The sequence below is a fragment of the Hippopotamus amphibius genome, chromosome 7 (assembly GCF_030028045.1).
Source record: "Hippopotamus amphibius kiboko isolate mHipAmp2 chromosome 7, mHipAmp2.hap2, whole genome shotgun sequence".
NCBI classification, from domain to species: Eukaryota; Metazoa; Chordata; class Mammalia; order Artiodactyla; family Hippopotamidae; genus Hippopotamus; species Hippopotamus amphibius.
In genome coordinates this window covers 123,663,490-123,680,224 of record NC_080192.1, presented here as the reverse complement: position 1 = coordinate 123,680,224, position 16,735 = coordinate 123,663,490, and the positions used below count along the sequence as shown (strand labels likewise).

Here is a 16,735-nt window from a genome sequence, read left to right as displayed (position 1 = left end):
ACCCAACACAGCCAATTAAATAAATAAATAAATAAATTTATTTAAAAAATTAAAACTAGGGCAAAATATATGAATAGACATTTCACATCACTCTTTAAAAAGATAAATTATCACATTAAAACTAGGGCAAAATATACGAATAGACATTTCACAAAAGATACACAAATGACTAATAATCACATGAATAGTTGCTCAACTTCATGAGTCACTGGAGAGATGCAAATTAACACCACAATGAGGTTACACTACACATCTGTCAGAATGGTTGTAGCAAAAAGACTGACAATAACAGGTACTGGCCAGAGTGTAGAGAAACAGAACTCTCATGCATTGTTCCTGGACTATAAAATGGTGCTGTCACTTTGAAAAACAGTTTGGCAGTTTCTAAAAGAGTTGAAACAAAGACTTATCAAATGACTCAGCAATTCCATTCCCAAGTACCTATTCAAGAGAAATGAAAACATATGTTCACATAAGGCTTGTATAAGAATGTTAGCAACATTATTCCAAATAGCCAAAAATGAAAATGATCCAAATGTTCATCAACTGGTGAATGGTTAAACAAAATGTGGCATGCTCATACGATGGAATAATTATTTGGCAATAAAAAGAAATGAACCATTGATGCATACCACAACATAGAAGAATCTCAAAAACAATATGCTAAATGAAAAAGGACAGACACAAAAGACTACATTTTGTTTGATTCCATTTATTTAAAATTTCCAAAAAATACAAATCTATAGAGAAACAAAGAAGGTAAATGGTTGCCTGAGGTTGAGAATGGGAACAAGAATTGCCCTCAAATGGACACAAGGTTTCATTTTCGGGGTGATGGAACTGTTGTTTTAAAATTAGATTGTGAGAATGTCTGCACAACTCTATAAATTTATCAAAAATCAGTAAGCTGTACTCTTACGTGGATGAATATTATAAGATATAACTCATACTTCAAACTTCAATAAAACTTCCTAAAAAAAAAAGAAAGAAAAAATTCATCTTTGCTACTTGCAAACGGTGCTGCCTGCAGCAGGTTATTTAAACTAATGTAAGCCTCAACTGTCATCAGTAAAAAGAGTTAATAAAACCTACCTTACAAAACTCTTGTGAGCCCTTTAATAATGCAGATGACAGTTTTATCCCTTCTTTTTCTGTGCTATACCTTAAGCCATGCTGCAGAAAATCAACTATATTCAAGATGTGTAACAAACAAGAGAACTGAATCCCAGGACCAACAGTGAAACACTCTCTAAAAACAAACAGTATCAGGACTTCCCTCCCAATGCAGGGGGACCGGGTTCAAGCCCTGCTCAGGGAACTAAATCCCACACGCCGCAACTGAAGATCCTGCATGCCACAACTAACAGATTTCGCATGCCGGAATGAAGATCCCACACACAGCAACGAAGATCCCGCACAGCCAAATTAATAAATATTTTTTAAAAACAAACAAAAAAAGAAACAGTATCACTGTATCACCAATGCTTTTAATGGTACAGGGCACAAAAACTCTAAATTCTAATGTAAAAATCCTAATATAGAAGTGTGAATTTTGGAGCTAACATAGTTCTATAGTTAATGCTATAGTTAATAATACTGTATTGAATATTCGAAACTTGCTGAGTACTTCTTAAAAGTCCTCATAAGAAGAAAAAAAATATGAATTCAAATATGAATATTCTAAGTCATAAGAAAACCAATTTAAATGGCAGTGTTTTTACTTAATTAGTGGTATATAAATAACTGAAATATTAAAACTGATGACATTTTAAACTAGATGAAATACTGTATATGAATAGTTATTTGATTATTCTTTCTATGGCATTAACTTGAATATTTCTCCCCTGAACAACATGGATGAACATGAGAATTTTCTTTTTTCTTCTTTTATTGGCTGCATTAGGTCTTCGCTGCTGCATGCGGGCTTTCTCTCGCGTGCAGCGAGCGGGGGCTACTCTTTGTTGTGGTGTGTGGGCTTCTCATCGCGGTGGCTTTTCTTTTGCGGAGCATGGGCTCTAGGTGCATGGGGTTCAGTAATTGTGGCATGTGGGCTCAACAGTTGTGACTCACAGGCTGTAGAGCGTAGGCTCAGTAGTTGTGGTGCAAGGGCTTAGTTGATCCTTGGCATGTGGGATCTTCTTGGACCAGGGATCAAACCCGTGTCCCCTGCATTGGCAGGCAATGGATTCTTAACCACTGTGCCACCAGGAAGTCCCCTGAGAATTTTCTTTTCTATACAAATTCTTCCAACCTCCCAAAGATTCTAGAAACAGTCCAGAACTTCTCAGGTGAGAATTTTTTAAAACATTCTTATCCCAAGGTGCTGAGGCTGTTGCCACAATAAATCACTACATAATTTACTCTCCTCTCCTCTTTTAGATAGTAAATATTCATAGGGAAAAAAAAGAGGACAAAACGTATGTGGATAAATACAAAAAATCTTTACTCTGATAAAAACAAAATACATCCCAAACTTTTCAAATGTCTTATGCTACCTCTTGCTCATCCTTTTCATGGTTATAGAAACTAAAATTATTCCATTACGACCAGCAAAGAATTTTTACTTATTATTCCAGAGATCCTCTATATTCTTTAATTCTAAAACATGCTTCCTTCCTGATATACAAGTAATACTCAAAAGGAATCTTCTATGTTCATAAAAAAGGGAAACAGAAATATACGAAGGAAAACCATGTTTGCTCTAAAAATCTCAATAAATGACAACAAAATATATAAGATATGAGGAAATATACAACTAGGAGTATAAAAGTCGCAGGGTAAGAAAACATTTGAAAATAGCACTGCTCTTGTGCCTGTCATTTAAGCTGGACATGGGTAGAAAATCTCAAGCTGCTTTCTATGTCTATAGACAAGTCATTCCACTCTGTTAAAGAGTAACTACACAAAACCATATCTTACTTTTCTCTGACCATTTCTAATATTTGAAGACCTTGATTGAGGCCAAATCAGAAAGGAAAGGAAAATCTTAAGATCTAGTACAAACCTAAGCTATAATAAGGGTTAAGATAGGATATGAGTCAAAAATTCAGAAAGTTGAAATGGCAATATGGCAGCCTGGAAATGGGAAAGAGGAATGGGAATTCTGCAGAAGAGTTAACACAGCAGATCTGTTGCTATAATCTTTAGAAGGGCCTGTTTGTAAGACTTGGCTAACACCTAGGAACTTGGCTTTTGCAATGTTCTTTAGGTCGATTAAAGCTGTTTTACCCACTTGGGACACTGTATCAGCTTGCATAGACAGTTTATAAATTATGTGATTATGGCAAACACCTGCTTTCCTTCTGGGAGTCTGGAATTTCAGTATAGCTGTGAGTAGTTATGCAGGCAGAGAGTGTCTGCATGACTAGCCCCCAATAAAAATCCTGTATTTTGAATCTTAAAGCAGGCTTCCCTGGCCAGAAACACTACACATGTTACCGTGCTCGAGGAACCACATTCTATTCAGCCCACCTCTACGGGAGTGAGAATGTTGGAAGCCTGCATTTGGATTCCCCCAGATTCTGCCTGACACATCTTTTTTCCCTTGCTGGTCCTGCTTGTGTATCATATCTTTTCTAATAAACCATAGTCATGAATACAGCTGTGAGTCCTTCTAGCGAGTCTTCAAATGTGAGGCTGGTTGTAGAACACTCAAAAAAAGTGTTAAAGGCACAGTGACATAAAGGAATCATAACGCAGAGTTTTAGGGAGCCCTGTAAGGAAGAATTTCTCTCATCTTTTCCTCTTGATCAGATTCACCTCAACAACAGGGACATGCATACAGATTTTATGCAGAATACTCCAACTCACTGTGAGAAAGAATAAACTAAGAAGATCCAGAAAACATCATGCAAAGCCAAAGAAACTGGGGAAAGGGAAAAAGAGGGAAAAGGGAGAAGGTAAACTACCTGTCAATGACAACTAAAATTAACATTTAAGTCATTATAAATCTTTACTGTTTGATCAGGTAAGTGAATCTAATGAGATTATCAAAATTAATTTCAAAGGTTATATCTTTCTGAATTTCCATTCCAGGAGGAATAATGATAAGAAAGATTTCACAAGGACAGGCATATTTCACATACCACAGAGTTGTACTAAACTCTGTTTTGGAAACTCAGTCATTTGAAGCAAAATAATCTTATGATACAGTGGCCCAAGTCTGCTGTCAGAATGATAGAGACGTTCTAGTATTTTGATAGAAACAAGTCAACATTTCCATGCCCCAGGCTTTCCTAAAATTACACCTGGGTTTACACCTAAAACTTAACAGCTTTACCACCTCTGATAATTGTATACTCTTACACCTTAAACTTATCTTAAAATTATGTTACTCTCCCAAATAGAAATATTTACCAAGTTTTGTTCATTCTAACCTTAAATGTCTCTCATAATCTGCTCAATCTGCTACCCTATCCGCCACTACCTTAGTTCAAAGCCCCCACGATTTCTAAACTATTTCTATCAACCTCTTCCAACTCTAATCCATCCTTGACAGTACCATCACGCCATCAAAGAGTTACTTATAGTCAAGTTCTAATCATCTCCCACTTTGCTGAGGAACTTTTACTAATTCTATACCAATCATAGAATGAAATATAAATATCTTAAAATGACAATCAATGCCCTTCAAAATTCTGTCCCAAACTACTGTTCCAACTTTCTAACCCAGGCCCTATCAGTCTACACCTCTACAAGGTCACCTATTCAAATGTTGCCAGCCCCAACTTGGTATCATATATGTGTGAAAAGTCAGATAAGGTATAAGATAACAGGAAGTAGCAGGACCAATATGCAACCAAAAACATTCATATCTGTGAAAAACTTTTTCTAATTATGCAGGCCAAACAAAAAACATCCACAGACAGACCTCAGTTACTAGCCCAACCTCTTGAAACTCCCATAAGCTAAGTCAAACAGTTTTCTGTTCTTAAAATAAGCCCTGGGCTTTCTTACTCCTATACTTTGTATTTACAGTACTCCATTTGCCAAAAAAAATTCTGCCCCATTCTGTGAAAATTATAACCATCCTCAAAGTCTACTCAAATATCATCTTCTTCACAAAGCCTTCTCTGTGCTCCCTTGACTCAGCTATCATCTACATCCCTTTTGTCTATTCCTATAAACTCTTCAATTGTACTTATTACATTCTGAATTATATAACATTTATTTATATACAGTTCTTATCTCTCCTACTAGACTACATGCTGAGGAAACACACAATATTTACTCATTTTATATCACCCATCATTCCTTGCACAATTAGGAAACTCTACTAATATCTGAAAATTTCAGATTAACCAAAATTTTAAAATTCTGACAGTAAATATCTTAAAAACAATCAAATCTTTACATCAATAACTAGTAAAACTTAAGGGGGAGGGAAGTACCATCATGGGGCCACAATGAGTTCTGTTTACTAGCCCACTTAATTACTCCTCGTGTATAAAACCCATTATTCTTAATTTGTGATTAACAAAAACACTGGAAAAGGAGTCTCTTGTGTATTCCTGAGGAGGTGGCAATGGTAAAGGAAAAGAAATCCTTTTTCCAATCCCAAATAACAAGTTTTAAATAATAAAATCAAAGCTATAAACTGGTAAAAAGTCCTTCAGAGAAAAGGAAAATGATATAGGTCATAAACTCATATTGACATAAAAGAAAGGAAGCACATTAGAGAGGAATAAAAGAATGTAAAATAACATCTTTGGTTTATTTCATTTTATTTTTCTTATTCTTAATTGATCTAACAGATAACAATTTGTTCAAAATAATTATTGCAATAAAGTGGTAATTATAGCTTATGACTGATAACAATGTTATAAGGGACAGGAAGGAGAAATGGGGAATACTCTGTTATATGATACTAGTACTATATGAATCAGTACAGTGTTACTTGAAAGTATGCTTACATCAGTTGCAAATGTATGTTGCAAACTTTAAAGCAATCACTAAAAAAAGTAAAAAGTATAACCGACGTGCTAGGAGAGGAAAGAAAATGAACTCATATTAACTGCTCAATTAAAACCAGAGTAAGAAGAAAAACAGGGGAAAGACAAAAAAGAAATAAAGAACAAGGGAAATAAATAGAAAACAGTAACAAATATAACAGATATTAATCCAACTATATCAATAATCTTTTAATAGGTAAATGGATAGGCTGTGAAACACCCATAAAATGGACTGTTATTCAACAATAAAGAGAAATAAGCTACCAAGTCATAAAAAGATGTGGAGGAATCTTGAAAATATATTACTACGTTAAAGAGGCCAACCTGAAAAGGCTACATACTGCATGACTCCAACTATGTGATATTTTAGAAACTATATGACTATGAAGATAGTAAAAAGATCAGTAGTTACCAGGGGCTAGATAGAGTTAGAGAGGGCGGAGAAGATGAATAGGTAGAGAACAGGATTTTTAAGGCAGTGAAACTCTTCTACATGGTACTATAATGGTAGATACAAGACAAGGCATATGGCAAAACCCATAAACTATATAACACAAAGAGTGAACTCTAAACTATGAACTTTAGTTAATAATCATGTATCAATACTGGCTTATCAGTTATAACAAATGTATTATACTAATATAAGATGTTAAGAACAGGAAAAACTGTTCAGTTAATAGTAATATCATACAAGGCATCTGACAGTAGCATTCTCACTCAGGGAATTCAAAAATATAATTAATACGGATAAACACAAGTATTACAAGAGTTAGGTGTAACAATCTGGATAAACTATACAAAATCAAGATTTTTGTTAATATATATAATGGTATAAGTACTAAGTTATCAAAAATCCTAACCACATGAACTTACAAGATTGTCTAGAACCTAAAACCTAAGATGAAACAGATTTAAATACACTATAATGTGCTTTCAAATTGCCCATATTCCAAAATATTAGTAGTAACAAAAAGCATTATATGGCTAAAAAGATAATAATGATATTTTTACAGTGAACATGAACATTTTTATAGTGCCATATTTCTCAATGAAAGTTACTACAGAATTATATTTACTTTGCACATTTTTCTGAACAAAAAAGCATTGAAATTGGGGCAAAGGAATTTTCCATATCTTGATGGTGGTGGATATTTACAGCTCTGCACTTGTCAATATTCACAGACTTCTATGCCATAAAGAGTACATTTTACAGTATGTAAGTTATTCCAAAACTCAATTAAAATTTTAAACTGTACACTAAGAGTAAATGGGAATGATACAGAGAAAGGAATAAAAGAGGGGAAAGGTAACTGAAAGGAGTAAAATGCAAAGAAAAAGAAGAGGTGGGATCATGTTAATTTTAAGAGTGAACAGTTTTTTCAAGATAAACGATTTCTACATACCCCAACTTAACTGTCTCAAATGCAATTATATGCAATACTAAAAATTATGAATTTCAATAGTAAAGATAATGCATGGAAAAAAGTATTAGAATCAAATACTTAAGATATGATCTCTTGTTTTCATGTTTTAATTTGCACCAAAACATGTATGTATAAATCTTATATATACACAAACATACACATGCATACATATATGTTAGCATACCCGTAATAATTTTTACTGTCAGTAAACAATTGTTGAGAAGGAGAGAGGCTTTCATTGCTCATTTTGTCCTTCTTGATGCTGTTTATACTTTTCCACCATATACATCCATTTTTTAAATGTCAACGGAATTAACTGCGCAAGGGGATTATGGTTCATTTTATGTTTTCTCCTCTATATTACTCACTATTTTTTTAAAAACCTCTACAGAATATCATTTTTAAATCTGTTTCAAATAACAGAGAATTATAAATAATATCTTAGATATTTAATTTTTAACCTGCAATAATTTTTTATAATAGTGAAAAATGAGGGAAAAGTTTTAAAATTAAAACAGTCAATTGAAGTATTACATAGACATATACTAGAAAGTCCTATGTATACCCAATTAAAAAGGAGTAAAAAAATGACATGGGAATAGGCTCATGATATGAAAAGCAGTTAATAAAAAAACATCTGACCTCATTTTTGGAAGAACATTTAATAAAAGTATTAAAAATAGACTGTTATTAATTTATTCAACAATTAATTATTGAGATCCTTTTGTGTACCAGGTACTGAGATGAGTACAGAACATACAGGGTAGACTAGCTGCCCTGGAGAAGGGAATAGGTTAGGGAAGTACCAGAGAAGGGAAATAGAGATATATATATCTATTTAACTGCAGTGCTACTGTGGTAGGCTGTCTACAAATATAATCACCAAAATTCCTCCCACTTCTGAATGCTCATGCCACTCCTCCCATTAGGTATAGAGTCAATTTCTCCCTCCCTTTGAACCTAGCCTTCCAACTTACTTTGCCGAGTAGAATGCTGCATAAGTGATACTGTGCCAGTTCCAAGCCTAAATATTAAGAGGCCTAGAAGTTTCTACTTGCTTTCTTGTTACCCTGAACTGCCATGTACTTCAGGATAATCCAGCAGGAAAGGGAACCATGTGTAAGAGAAAGGCCCTGAAGGAAGAGTAAGAACATGTGGAGACAGCACCAAGATGAGAACTAAGGTGCCTACCAGACAACCTGCATCACAGCCCCAGACAGAAAGTGAGACCACCTTGGAACCTGTAGCCTAAGTCAACCTGTCTCAACTGGCAGCAGATGAAACAGAGATGACTGGTTGCCACTCATCCCTGACCAGATTTCTAGCCCAAAGAATCATAAGAGCAAAGAAAGAAAAAAAAAAGAAGGCACTTTAAGGTGCTGTACCATGCTGCAACAGACAAACTCAGACCAAAAAATGGTACCTGGAAAGTGTATTATTATAAGAGAAACCTAAAAAATATAATATTGGCTTTGGGGACACAGAGATAGGTGGAAGCTGAAAGGGCAATAAGGAGCCTGGAAACTGGACGAACAGTAAGGACACTGCTATAGGAGGTGAGAAATGGGTTATCCATATTATTTACCGGCAGAACAATTTGCATAACTGTCATATGACATAACTTAGAAGATTAAAAATACATGTAGTTAATCCATAGATCTAGTGAAGAAGACTTCCAGACAAAATATTCAAAGTGTCAGTGGCTTCTTTATAGCCAAGTATGAGAAGGTACAAGAAGAAAAACATGAGCTAAAGAATTATAAGCAGAATTTAAAAGACATATTTCTAACTAGGAGTTGCTTGGTTGGAAAATAACTGCTTCTCATTGCTAGCCTCTATAGATCGCAAAAGACTGTCAAAGAAGCAGCATAAGGACAAAGATCAAATCCAGAGTGCTACCAAGAACATGGGCTCAGTCATCAAATCAAAACCACATCTCTAAAATGTGTTAGGGCTTCCTAGGTGGCGCAGTGGTTAAGAATCCACCTGCCAATACAGGGGACACAGGTTCGATCCCTGCTCCAGGAAGATCCCACATGCCACGGAGCAACTAAGCCCATGTGCCAAAAAAACAAACAAACAAAAATAAATAAAATGTGTTAGGACCTCAGGAAGACTTAGGACAGTGCTTGTATACTCTCTCAGGTAGCAAAAGGGCTTCTAAGAAAGTACCGACCCCTAACTTGGGATCCAAAGTAGCAACAATCCTGTCTCAGAAAGAACTGTGGATGTGACTTTTGTCTAATGGAATGCACCTACAATCTGATATATAGAAAACCCACAAAGTGTTTAAGGGAATTCAATCAGTTTGTACTGAAAAACAAAACAAAACACTGTTCCAAATGAAAAGAGGCCTTTGGGTTCTTAAACTGTCACATATATGAAACAGACTAAAACTGCTACTCAGATGCAAACAAAGCCCATTTCTTATGGAAAAGTAAATGACTCAGAGAGGACAGCCAAGAGACGAAAGGATCCAGTCAAGAGCTAAGATAATACAGATCTTCCTTGACTTACAATGGGGTTAAGTCTCAATAAACCCATTGTGAGTCAAAAATACATTTAATACACCTAATCTACTAAACATCATAGCTTAGCATAGCCTACATTAAACATGCTTAGAACATTTACATTAGTCTACAGTTGAGCAAAATCACCTAACACGAAGCCTATTTTACAATAAAGTATTGAATTTCTCATGTAATTTATTGAATACTGTACTGAAAATGAAAAAGAGAATGGTTGTCTGGATACAGAAGGATTTTAGTGCATTGGTTGTTCACCCTTGTGATCACGTGGCTGCCTGGGAGCTGTGACTCACTGCCACTGTCTGGAAACATGAGAGAGTATCATACACATTGCTAGCCGGGGAAAAGATCAAAATTAAAAATTCTAAGCACAGTTTCTACTTAATGTGTATCACTTTCACATCATCATAAAGCCGAAAAATCATAAGTGGAACCATCGTAAGTCAGGGACCATCTGTAATGAGTTATGAAGCCACTACCAGAAGACAGAACCAAGCCATAATCAAGGATATTTTCTGTTTCCTGGTTAGATTTCAGAACTGCTTTGGACCAGAGACTACTACATGCTTCCCATTCTTTCACTCTCCAATGGGAGTGGTTAACTGTCCTTGTCTCAAAACTGTATGCAAGTGTTTTGGAAGGGCAAGGGGGAGACTTGCCTTTTTAGTTCACAAGTATCCAAATCAAAAAGAGCTATACCCAAGGAGCCTCATCCACCTCCCAACCTAATGCAGATCATAAGATAATGGACTTTGAACCTGAGGTCATAACTGGATGAGATTTCTGGGCATCTTAGGAGAGCTGGGGGTATCCTCCGTGTTGGAAAAACGTGAATTGTCCACCACAAGAAGAACTGTGGTAGTCCATCTGCAAAGATGGCTGCCAACAATTCCTCCTGCTCTTTTACACATATGCTACTCCTCCCATCAAGTGGTGGCATCTTTTTCTCCTTTGAAAAACAAAATGCAATGGAAATGATGCTATGAAGTTTCAGGCTTAGGCCTTAATGGGCCAAGAAACTTCTGGTCTTGTTCTCTTGTTATCCAGAATCACCACATAAAGAAATCCAGACTATCCTTCTAGAGAGAGGTCAAGAGGAGAGACCAACAGGCCATCTAGAGAATAAATGAAGTATCCCAAGTAAAAGCCAGCACTAAGGCCATCTTGAATCCTCAAGGCCCACTCCAGCCATCTCAGTCAGTATCCTGTATGACCAGAGCAAGGTATTCCCTACTCAAACTCCTGACCCCAAAATTGTGAGTAATAAAATAGTTATGATTTTAAGTCACTAACTTTTGAGGCAATTTGTTACTCATTAATGAATAACTGATACAGGTTGTGAGTGCAGGAAAGGCTACAAAGGCAAAGTACTGGGTACTTTCTAAGAGTCAGTATTAGGGATCCTAATGTAATCTGAGAAGGAAGGTTTTCTTGAGAAGTGATATACTTAAAAGTGGTTATTTAACAGTATTTAACAGGAAATTATGAACAAAAATTTTGTTCACTTTTCAAATTTCGATTTTCCTAAATTTCCACATTTACACCTGTTTTATTACTTATGAAATAACAACAAAAATGTTATTTTATTAAAAATTCCTTAAAGATATTGTTGGCAGTTTACTGGTTCTATTGTATTGAAATTTATTAAGTCTAAAATATATTTTCTCATGACAAAATACACAAACATTTCAGCAAATAACAAAAGTTTTCTACTGTCCTATGTAGTTGAAAAATGGGATGTTCTGATTATACTAGCATTCCAAAAACTAAAGACTATATTGGTTTAATAATTTCTGAAGAATTAGAATGTAGTAAAACACAATTAACCTGAACTTATACTGCTTATAATTTAATATCACACTATTTTTGGAAACTTCTTCAGGTTTATGTAATTCCTCATAGTTATCATTGTGAAAGAAGTGGATAACATAAGACTGAGAGAAGTAAATAATACTTTGATAACAGAATTAAGAGTGGAAATGACCCCCAAAATGGTAATAATGGAATAAAACCAACATGAAAAAATTAAACAGAAGTAATTGAAGAGACATACACATTTAGGGTTAAAAAGAATCAACCACAAAACTATAAGAGGAGAAAACAATTCAGCTTATCAGTATAAAAAACCCTTCGGGTTTGAGCGACCACAAGTATATCAGACAATAGAGTAAGCCATACCAGCATAAAAACTGTTTATGTAATCTCGGACTTCATTAGCACATTTAATTAACAAATATTTGCTGAAAACCTAAGATGCACACTTATTTTCCTAAGAGAATACAGTAATGAGGACCAGAGAAGGAATAATCTCACCATATTTAGAACTACTCAAACTACATATGGAATATTAAGTCCAAATAAAGGAAATGACTGAAAAAAATTAGAGAAATGTGACCTACATAAGGAAAACTTTCTAATTTGAATACTGCCCTGAAAGAAGAAAGAAAGCTCTTAAAACAATTCTTTCATTTTACCAAAATAAATTAACGACTACTATGTGACAGGCATTGTGCTAAGCACTGGAGTATAAGTGGAAAACAAAATAAATATTGTCCCTATCTTCACTCTATTTATAGTCGAGTGAGCACCTTATCACTAGACCTTTTAGCAGGTACCAAATAATAATCTGTCAAGCATTTTTTATAACACAGATCTCTTTTATAACAGATCCATATTTTATTATATATTATTATATAATAATCTCTTTTATAATAGAGATTCATGTACTTTGATAAGGCTGAAATAAATTACCTAAGTTACTTCCAAATCTAAACTTTTATGATTACTTACTTATAGCACTGTACCATGAAAGAATGTAATTGTTATTCTGAGCTAAATGACTGTGTAATGAATAAGATAAGAGGCAAACCAATACACACACACACACACACGTTGTTGTTTAGGGTTTTTTCTGTACTATTTCTACCTAATAAAACAACCAGGCCACTTCATACGTTTAGCCTTCATAGGCAACCTATTCAAAACCAACTTCAAGCCACATTCAGAAAATCCAATCCCAAATTTTTATTTCATTTCAACAAAAGTTTTAAAATCTCTTTACCCTAATGATTATCTTACCCTATTTAAAATAAGTCCAAAGAAATTAATATCCATGATTTCTCTGGGATTTCTTATATTAATTAATATACCTTTCCATGGCTTTAGCTGTATAAGGCAAATGCATTTCAATACTGTGTTCATCTTCATCTGTCTGCAGAGACATGCGTTCAAACATTCCTGTCTTCCATAGTTCTCCGTAAACTAGAGATTTCAAAATATAGTAAAACAAAAATATTAATGTATATCCTTACCCTGTGAGACTCTACCCAGTAATATAAAACTACATGCTTTGGCAAGAGACAAAAGCACCACATAATATTCTCCATTTTTAGTTAAAAAAAAAAAGGAAAAAACAACTAGCTTCTTACATACCAGACAAAACAGTAAGACGTAATGATTTACTCAGTATTTTCATGTGTTACATAGTTACATAAAAAATAATTTAAATTTCTCATCAGTTCCTTTCGTTATATCTAAAATCACCTCTGAGTCTAAGCTTTTTCTTGACCTTAATCAGTTGGTAGATACTAACAAAAACAGTTGATTAGAACTCTTACTGAAATATGGAAAAATCCCCTGGTCTACTTACTCATGAGGTTAATAATATAGTTTTTGAGTTCTGTTTTGTTTTTTAATAAAATGTATAGGTTCCTGTCATACTAAGAAAAGAAAATTCCTACTGAGAATGCTATTTTCCTCAACATTAAAAATTAAGCCCGTGAGCTAGACTGGAATATAAATTTACCACAGTACCAGCCCTTAAATGATCTAAAAATTTTTAAATGATTTAGTAGTAATTCAGACCCTTCTGATGAATTATTCTTAAAAGTAGATATTATAATATATAAAAAGAAAATGAAGAAATTTAATATGTAAAAAATATATAAGAATTTTTTATTTTATCATTGAACAGAACCAGCATTTTTATAACTACATCCTTAAATGGGTTAACCAATATCAAAGAAACAAATAACGGTATGACTTTTTCCCCATAAAATTATACCTGATTAAAAATCCTCCATTCCTCATTGCCAAGCTATCCAAAATCAAAATTTTCTGAATACCCCAACAAGGTTTTAAAATAAAGTGTGTCCCAGGGGGAAGGGGAATTGGATGCAGGTAGTAAAAAGGTACAAACTTCCAGTAATAAGATAAATAAGTACTAGGGATGTAATGTACAACATGATAAATATAATAAACACTGCTGTATGTTATATACTAAAGTTGCTGAGAGTAAATCCTAAGAGCTCTCATCACAAGGGAAAAAATATTTTTTTCTACTTCTTTAATTTTGTATCTATATGAGATGATGGATATTCACTAAACTTATCTTTTCATGATGCATGTAAAGTCAAATCACTACGCTGTATACCTTAAACTTGTAGAGTGCTGTACGTCAATTATATCTCAATAAAACCGGAAGAAAAAATAAAAATTTTAAAAGCATTTTAAATATTTTAAAAGTGTGTACCCTAAAACCATTCCAGGGAGTAAGGCTAGTAATATTCCAGTTTCATTAATAAGCTATATCTTAACAAATTGCTTGTATTCTATAATATTTAAAACCCCAAATTATGAAAATTTAGGCCTAAAAATTAAAGAAAAAGGTGATCATTTCCTTTGCAAATGGCTTCTTTCACTCTACAGAAGAATTTGTTGCAAAATTTCTTGAAACACTCAACATACTTAAAATACAATTTGATGAACTGGAAGGATACACACCAAGTTCATGGCTGTGGTACTTTTGGGAATGCAAATTGAGTTCAGATGAGGGGAAATTCTGAGTCAAGTCTGGATAAGTTCATGCGTATTATAGCAGTCTCTGTATTGTTCGGTGTTTTTAAAACTATATTCACCCATTCCTCCAAAAATACTATTAAAAGTCAAATGGTTTTACTTTACACATTCAATGTACAAAATGAGACACAACTATATAAAAACTGTGATTTCTGGAATCCTATTTAAAAAATCAAAATAATAGATATGTTTTAAAAATAAAACACACAAGATTTATGTAGCATCCTTCTTGCAGAGTTTCACAACTACAGTCTCATTTTTTTCCCATAAAAATCATATATGAGGAGACAGAGTCATTATCACCATTACTCATTTAATATGAGGTAATTGTTACACACGGGGCAGACTAACATGTCCAAAATCTTTCAACAAGTTGTTGTGGGTACCAATTTCTTGTCTCACGGTACAGTGAGTACATGGTACTTCCCTGACTATAAATGTAACCACTACAATCCAAAGACTGATGGACCTGACAGATTTTTGTGGCTGGCAGAAAAACTGTAGTTGTCCTTTAGGCATATGGAAGATTTTCTTTCTTAGTTTTTGTTTTCTGCAGATTAGTTACAACAAATTTTATTTTTAAAATTCAAATATTACTTATGATATTCATACTTTTAATTCTAAATTAACTTATAATTCCTATTTTTTAAAACTTTAGCTGTTTACAAGCTATAAGATTTCTATATACTTACTCTTTTGGTCAATACGAAGGTCATACAGAGGTGTCCTATATATATCCACACTGGAAAGTGCACATCGAGAAAGGGGCACATGATGAGAAGGCCCAAGGATGAAAATTCTCCGGCTAGGAGATATACAACAAAAAAACACAGAACAATTGCACTTCTACACAAACTTTATTAAATAAAAAGGAAAAAATAAGTAATTTTTTAAAATTACATGTAATATTGTTTTCCTTTTTTGACTGATTTCATTATCTAGTGTTATGTACTAAATTGTGTTCCCTTGAAATCATATGCTGTAGTCCCAACCCCTGTATCTCAAAATGGAACCTATTTGGAGATAAGGCCTTTAAAGATGTGATTAAGTTAAAATGAGGTCATTAGGTGAGGCCTGAATTCAATATGACTGGTGTGCTTATAAGAAGAGGAAGAGACATCAGGGGTGCACATGCACAGAGAGGTGATCCACCATGTGAAGAGCCATCAGGAGGGCAGTCATCTGCAAGCCAAGGAAGAGGCCTCAGAAGAAACCAACCCTGCCAACACCTTCATCTTGGATTTTCCAGCATCCAGAACTGTGAGAAAATAAATTTCTGTTGTTTCAGTCACCTAGTTTATGGTACTTTGTTATGGCAGCACTAGCAAACTAATGTTCCTACCAATGACTTGCTCCTCAGTTAATTAAGTTCAATTCCTTATCGCTGTTGGAAGGCCTTTAAAAGAACCATGTTCAACACCTGGAAATACCAATTACTAATTATCTACAGTAAAACAACCAACTATGCTTAAAATCACCTCTATATTCACAATAGCTAGGATACAAAAGATTTTCAATAGCTACATTAACTGAATTTTAAACATTTCAGCTATTAAATAAAATCTCAAAATGATAACACATTCTAAACTTGCCTACAACATTAATAAAAATACATAATAGTATAAATTCTAAAAATCCAAAATATCATTACAAAGAAGCATTCTGAAAAAACTGTTTCCACATTTCTTCCATGGCAGAATAAAAAAGGCATCTTGTTGAGAAGAACTCTGTGTAATAAGCTTTCTCTGTTCCCATTCAAGTAGAAGTCATTCTCAAAAACAAAGAAACTTAATTATGTGTTATTTGCACTGTAGGCTAAAGAAAAGAACTGGGCTAAACTGTAGCTTAAATCTTTACAATCTCTTTATCTTAACATCAAGAGTAAAATTACCTTATTCTCCTTTTATCTCAAACATCTCTACAATCTAAATTCCAAAACACTCCATTGTCTGTTTCTTCCAGATTCATACAAACA

General features: G+C 34.0%; 1 protein-coding gene across 5 annotated transcripts in view; it reads right to left on the bottom strand.

Moving 5' to 3' along the window:
* The window catches only part of MEMO1 (mediator of cell motility 1), a 119,338-nt gene that overhangs the window by 29,531 nt on the left and 73,072 nt on the right, over positions 1 to 16,735 (bottom strand). For 3 of the 5 annotated variants that reach the window (XM_057743504.1, XM_057743505.1, XM_057743509.1), the window contains 2 exons: positions 15,453 to 15,565; positions 13,053 to 13,164 (listed from right to left, as the gene is read on the bottom strand). The exons of 1 other annotated variant lie outside the window; for it this stretch is intronic. In XM_057743504.1, coding sequence (XP_057599487.1) covers positions 13,053 to 13,164; positions 15,453 to 15,565 — 225 coding nt within the window. The remainder of the gene's footprint in view (positions 1 to 13,052; positions 13,165 to 15,452; positions 15,566 to 16,735) is intronic. One more of the 5 variants, XM_057743506.1, reaches the window with a different exon arrangement.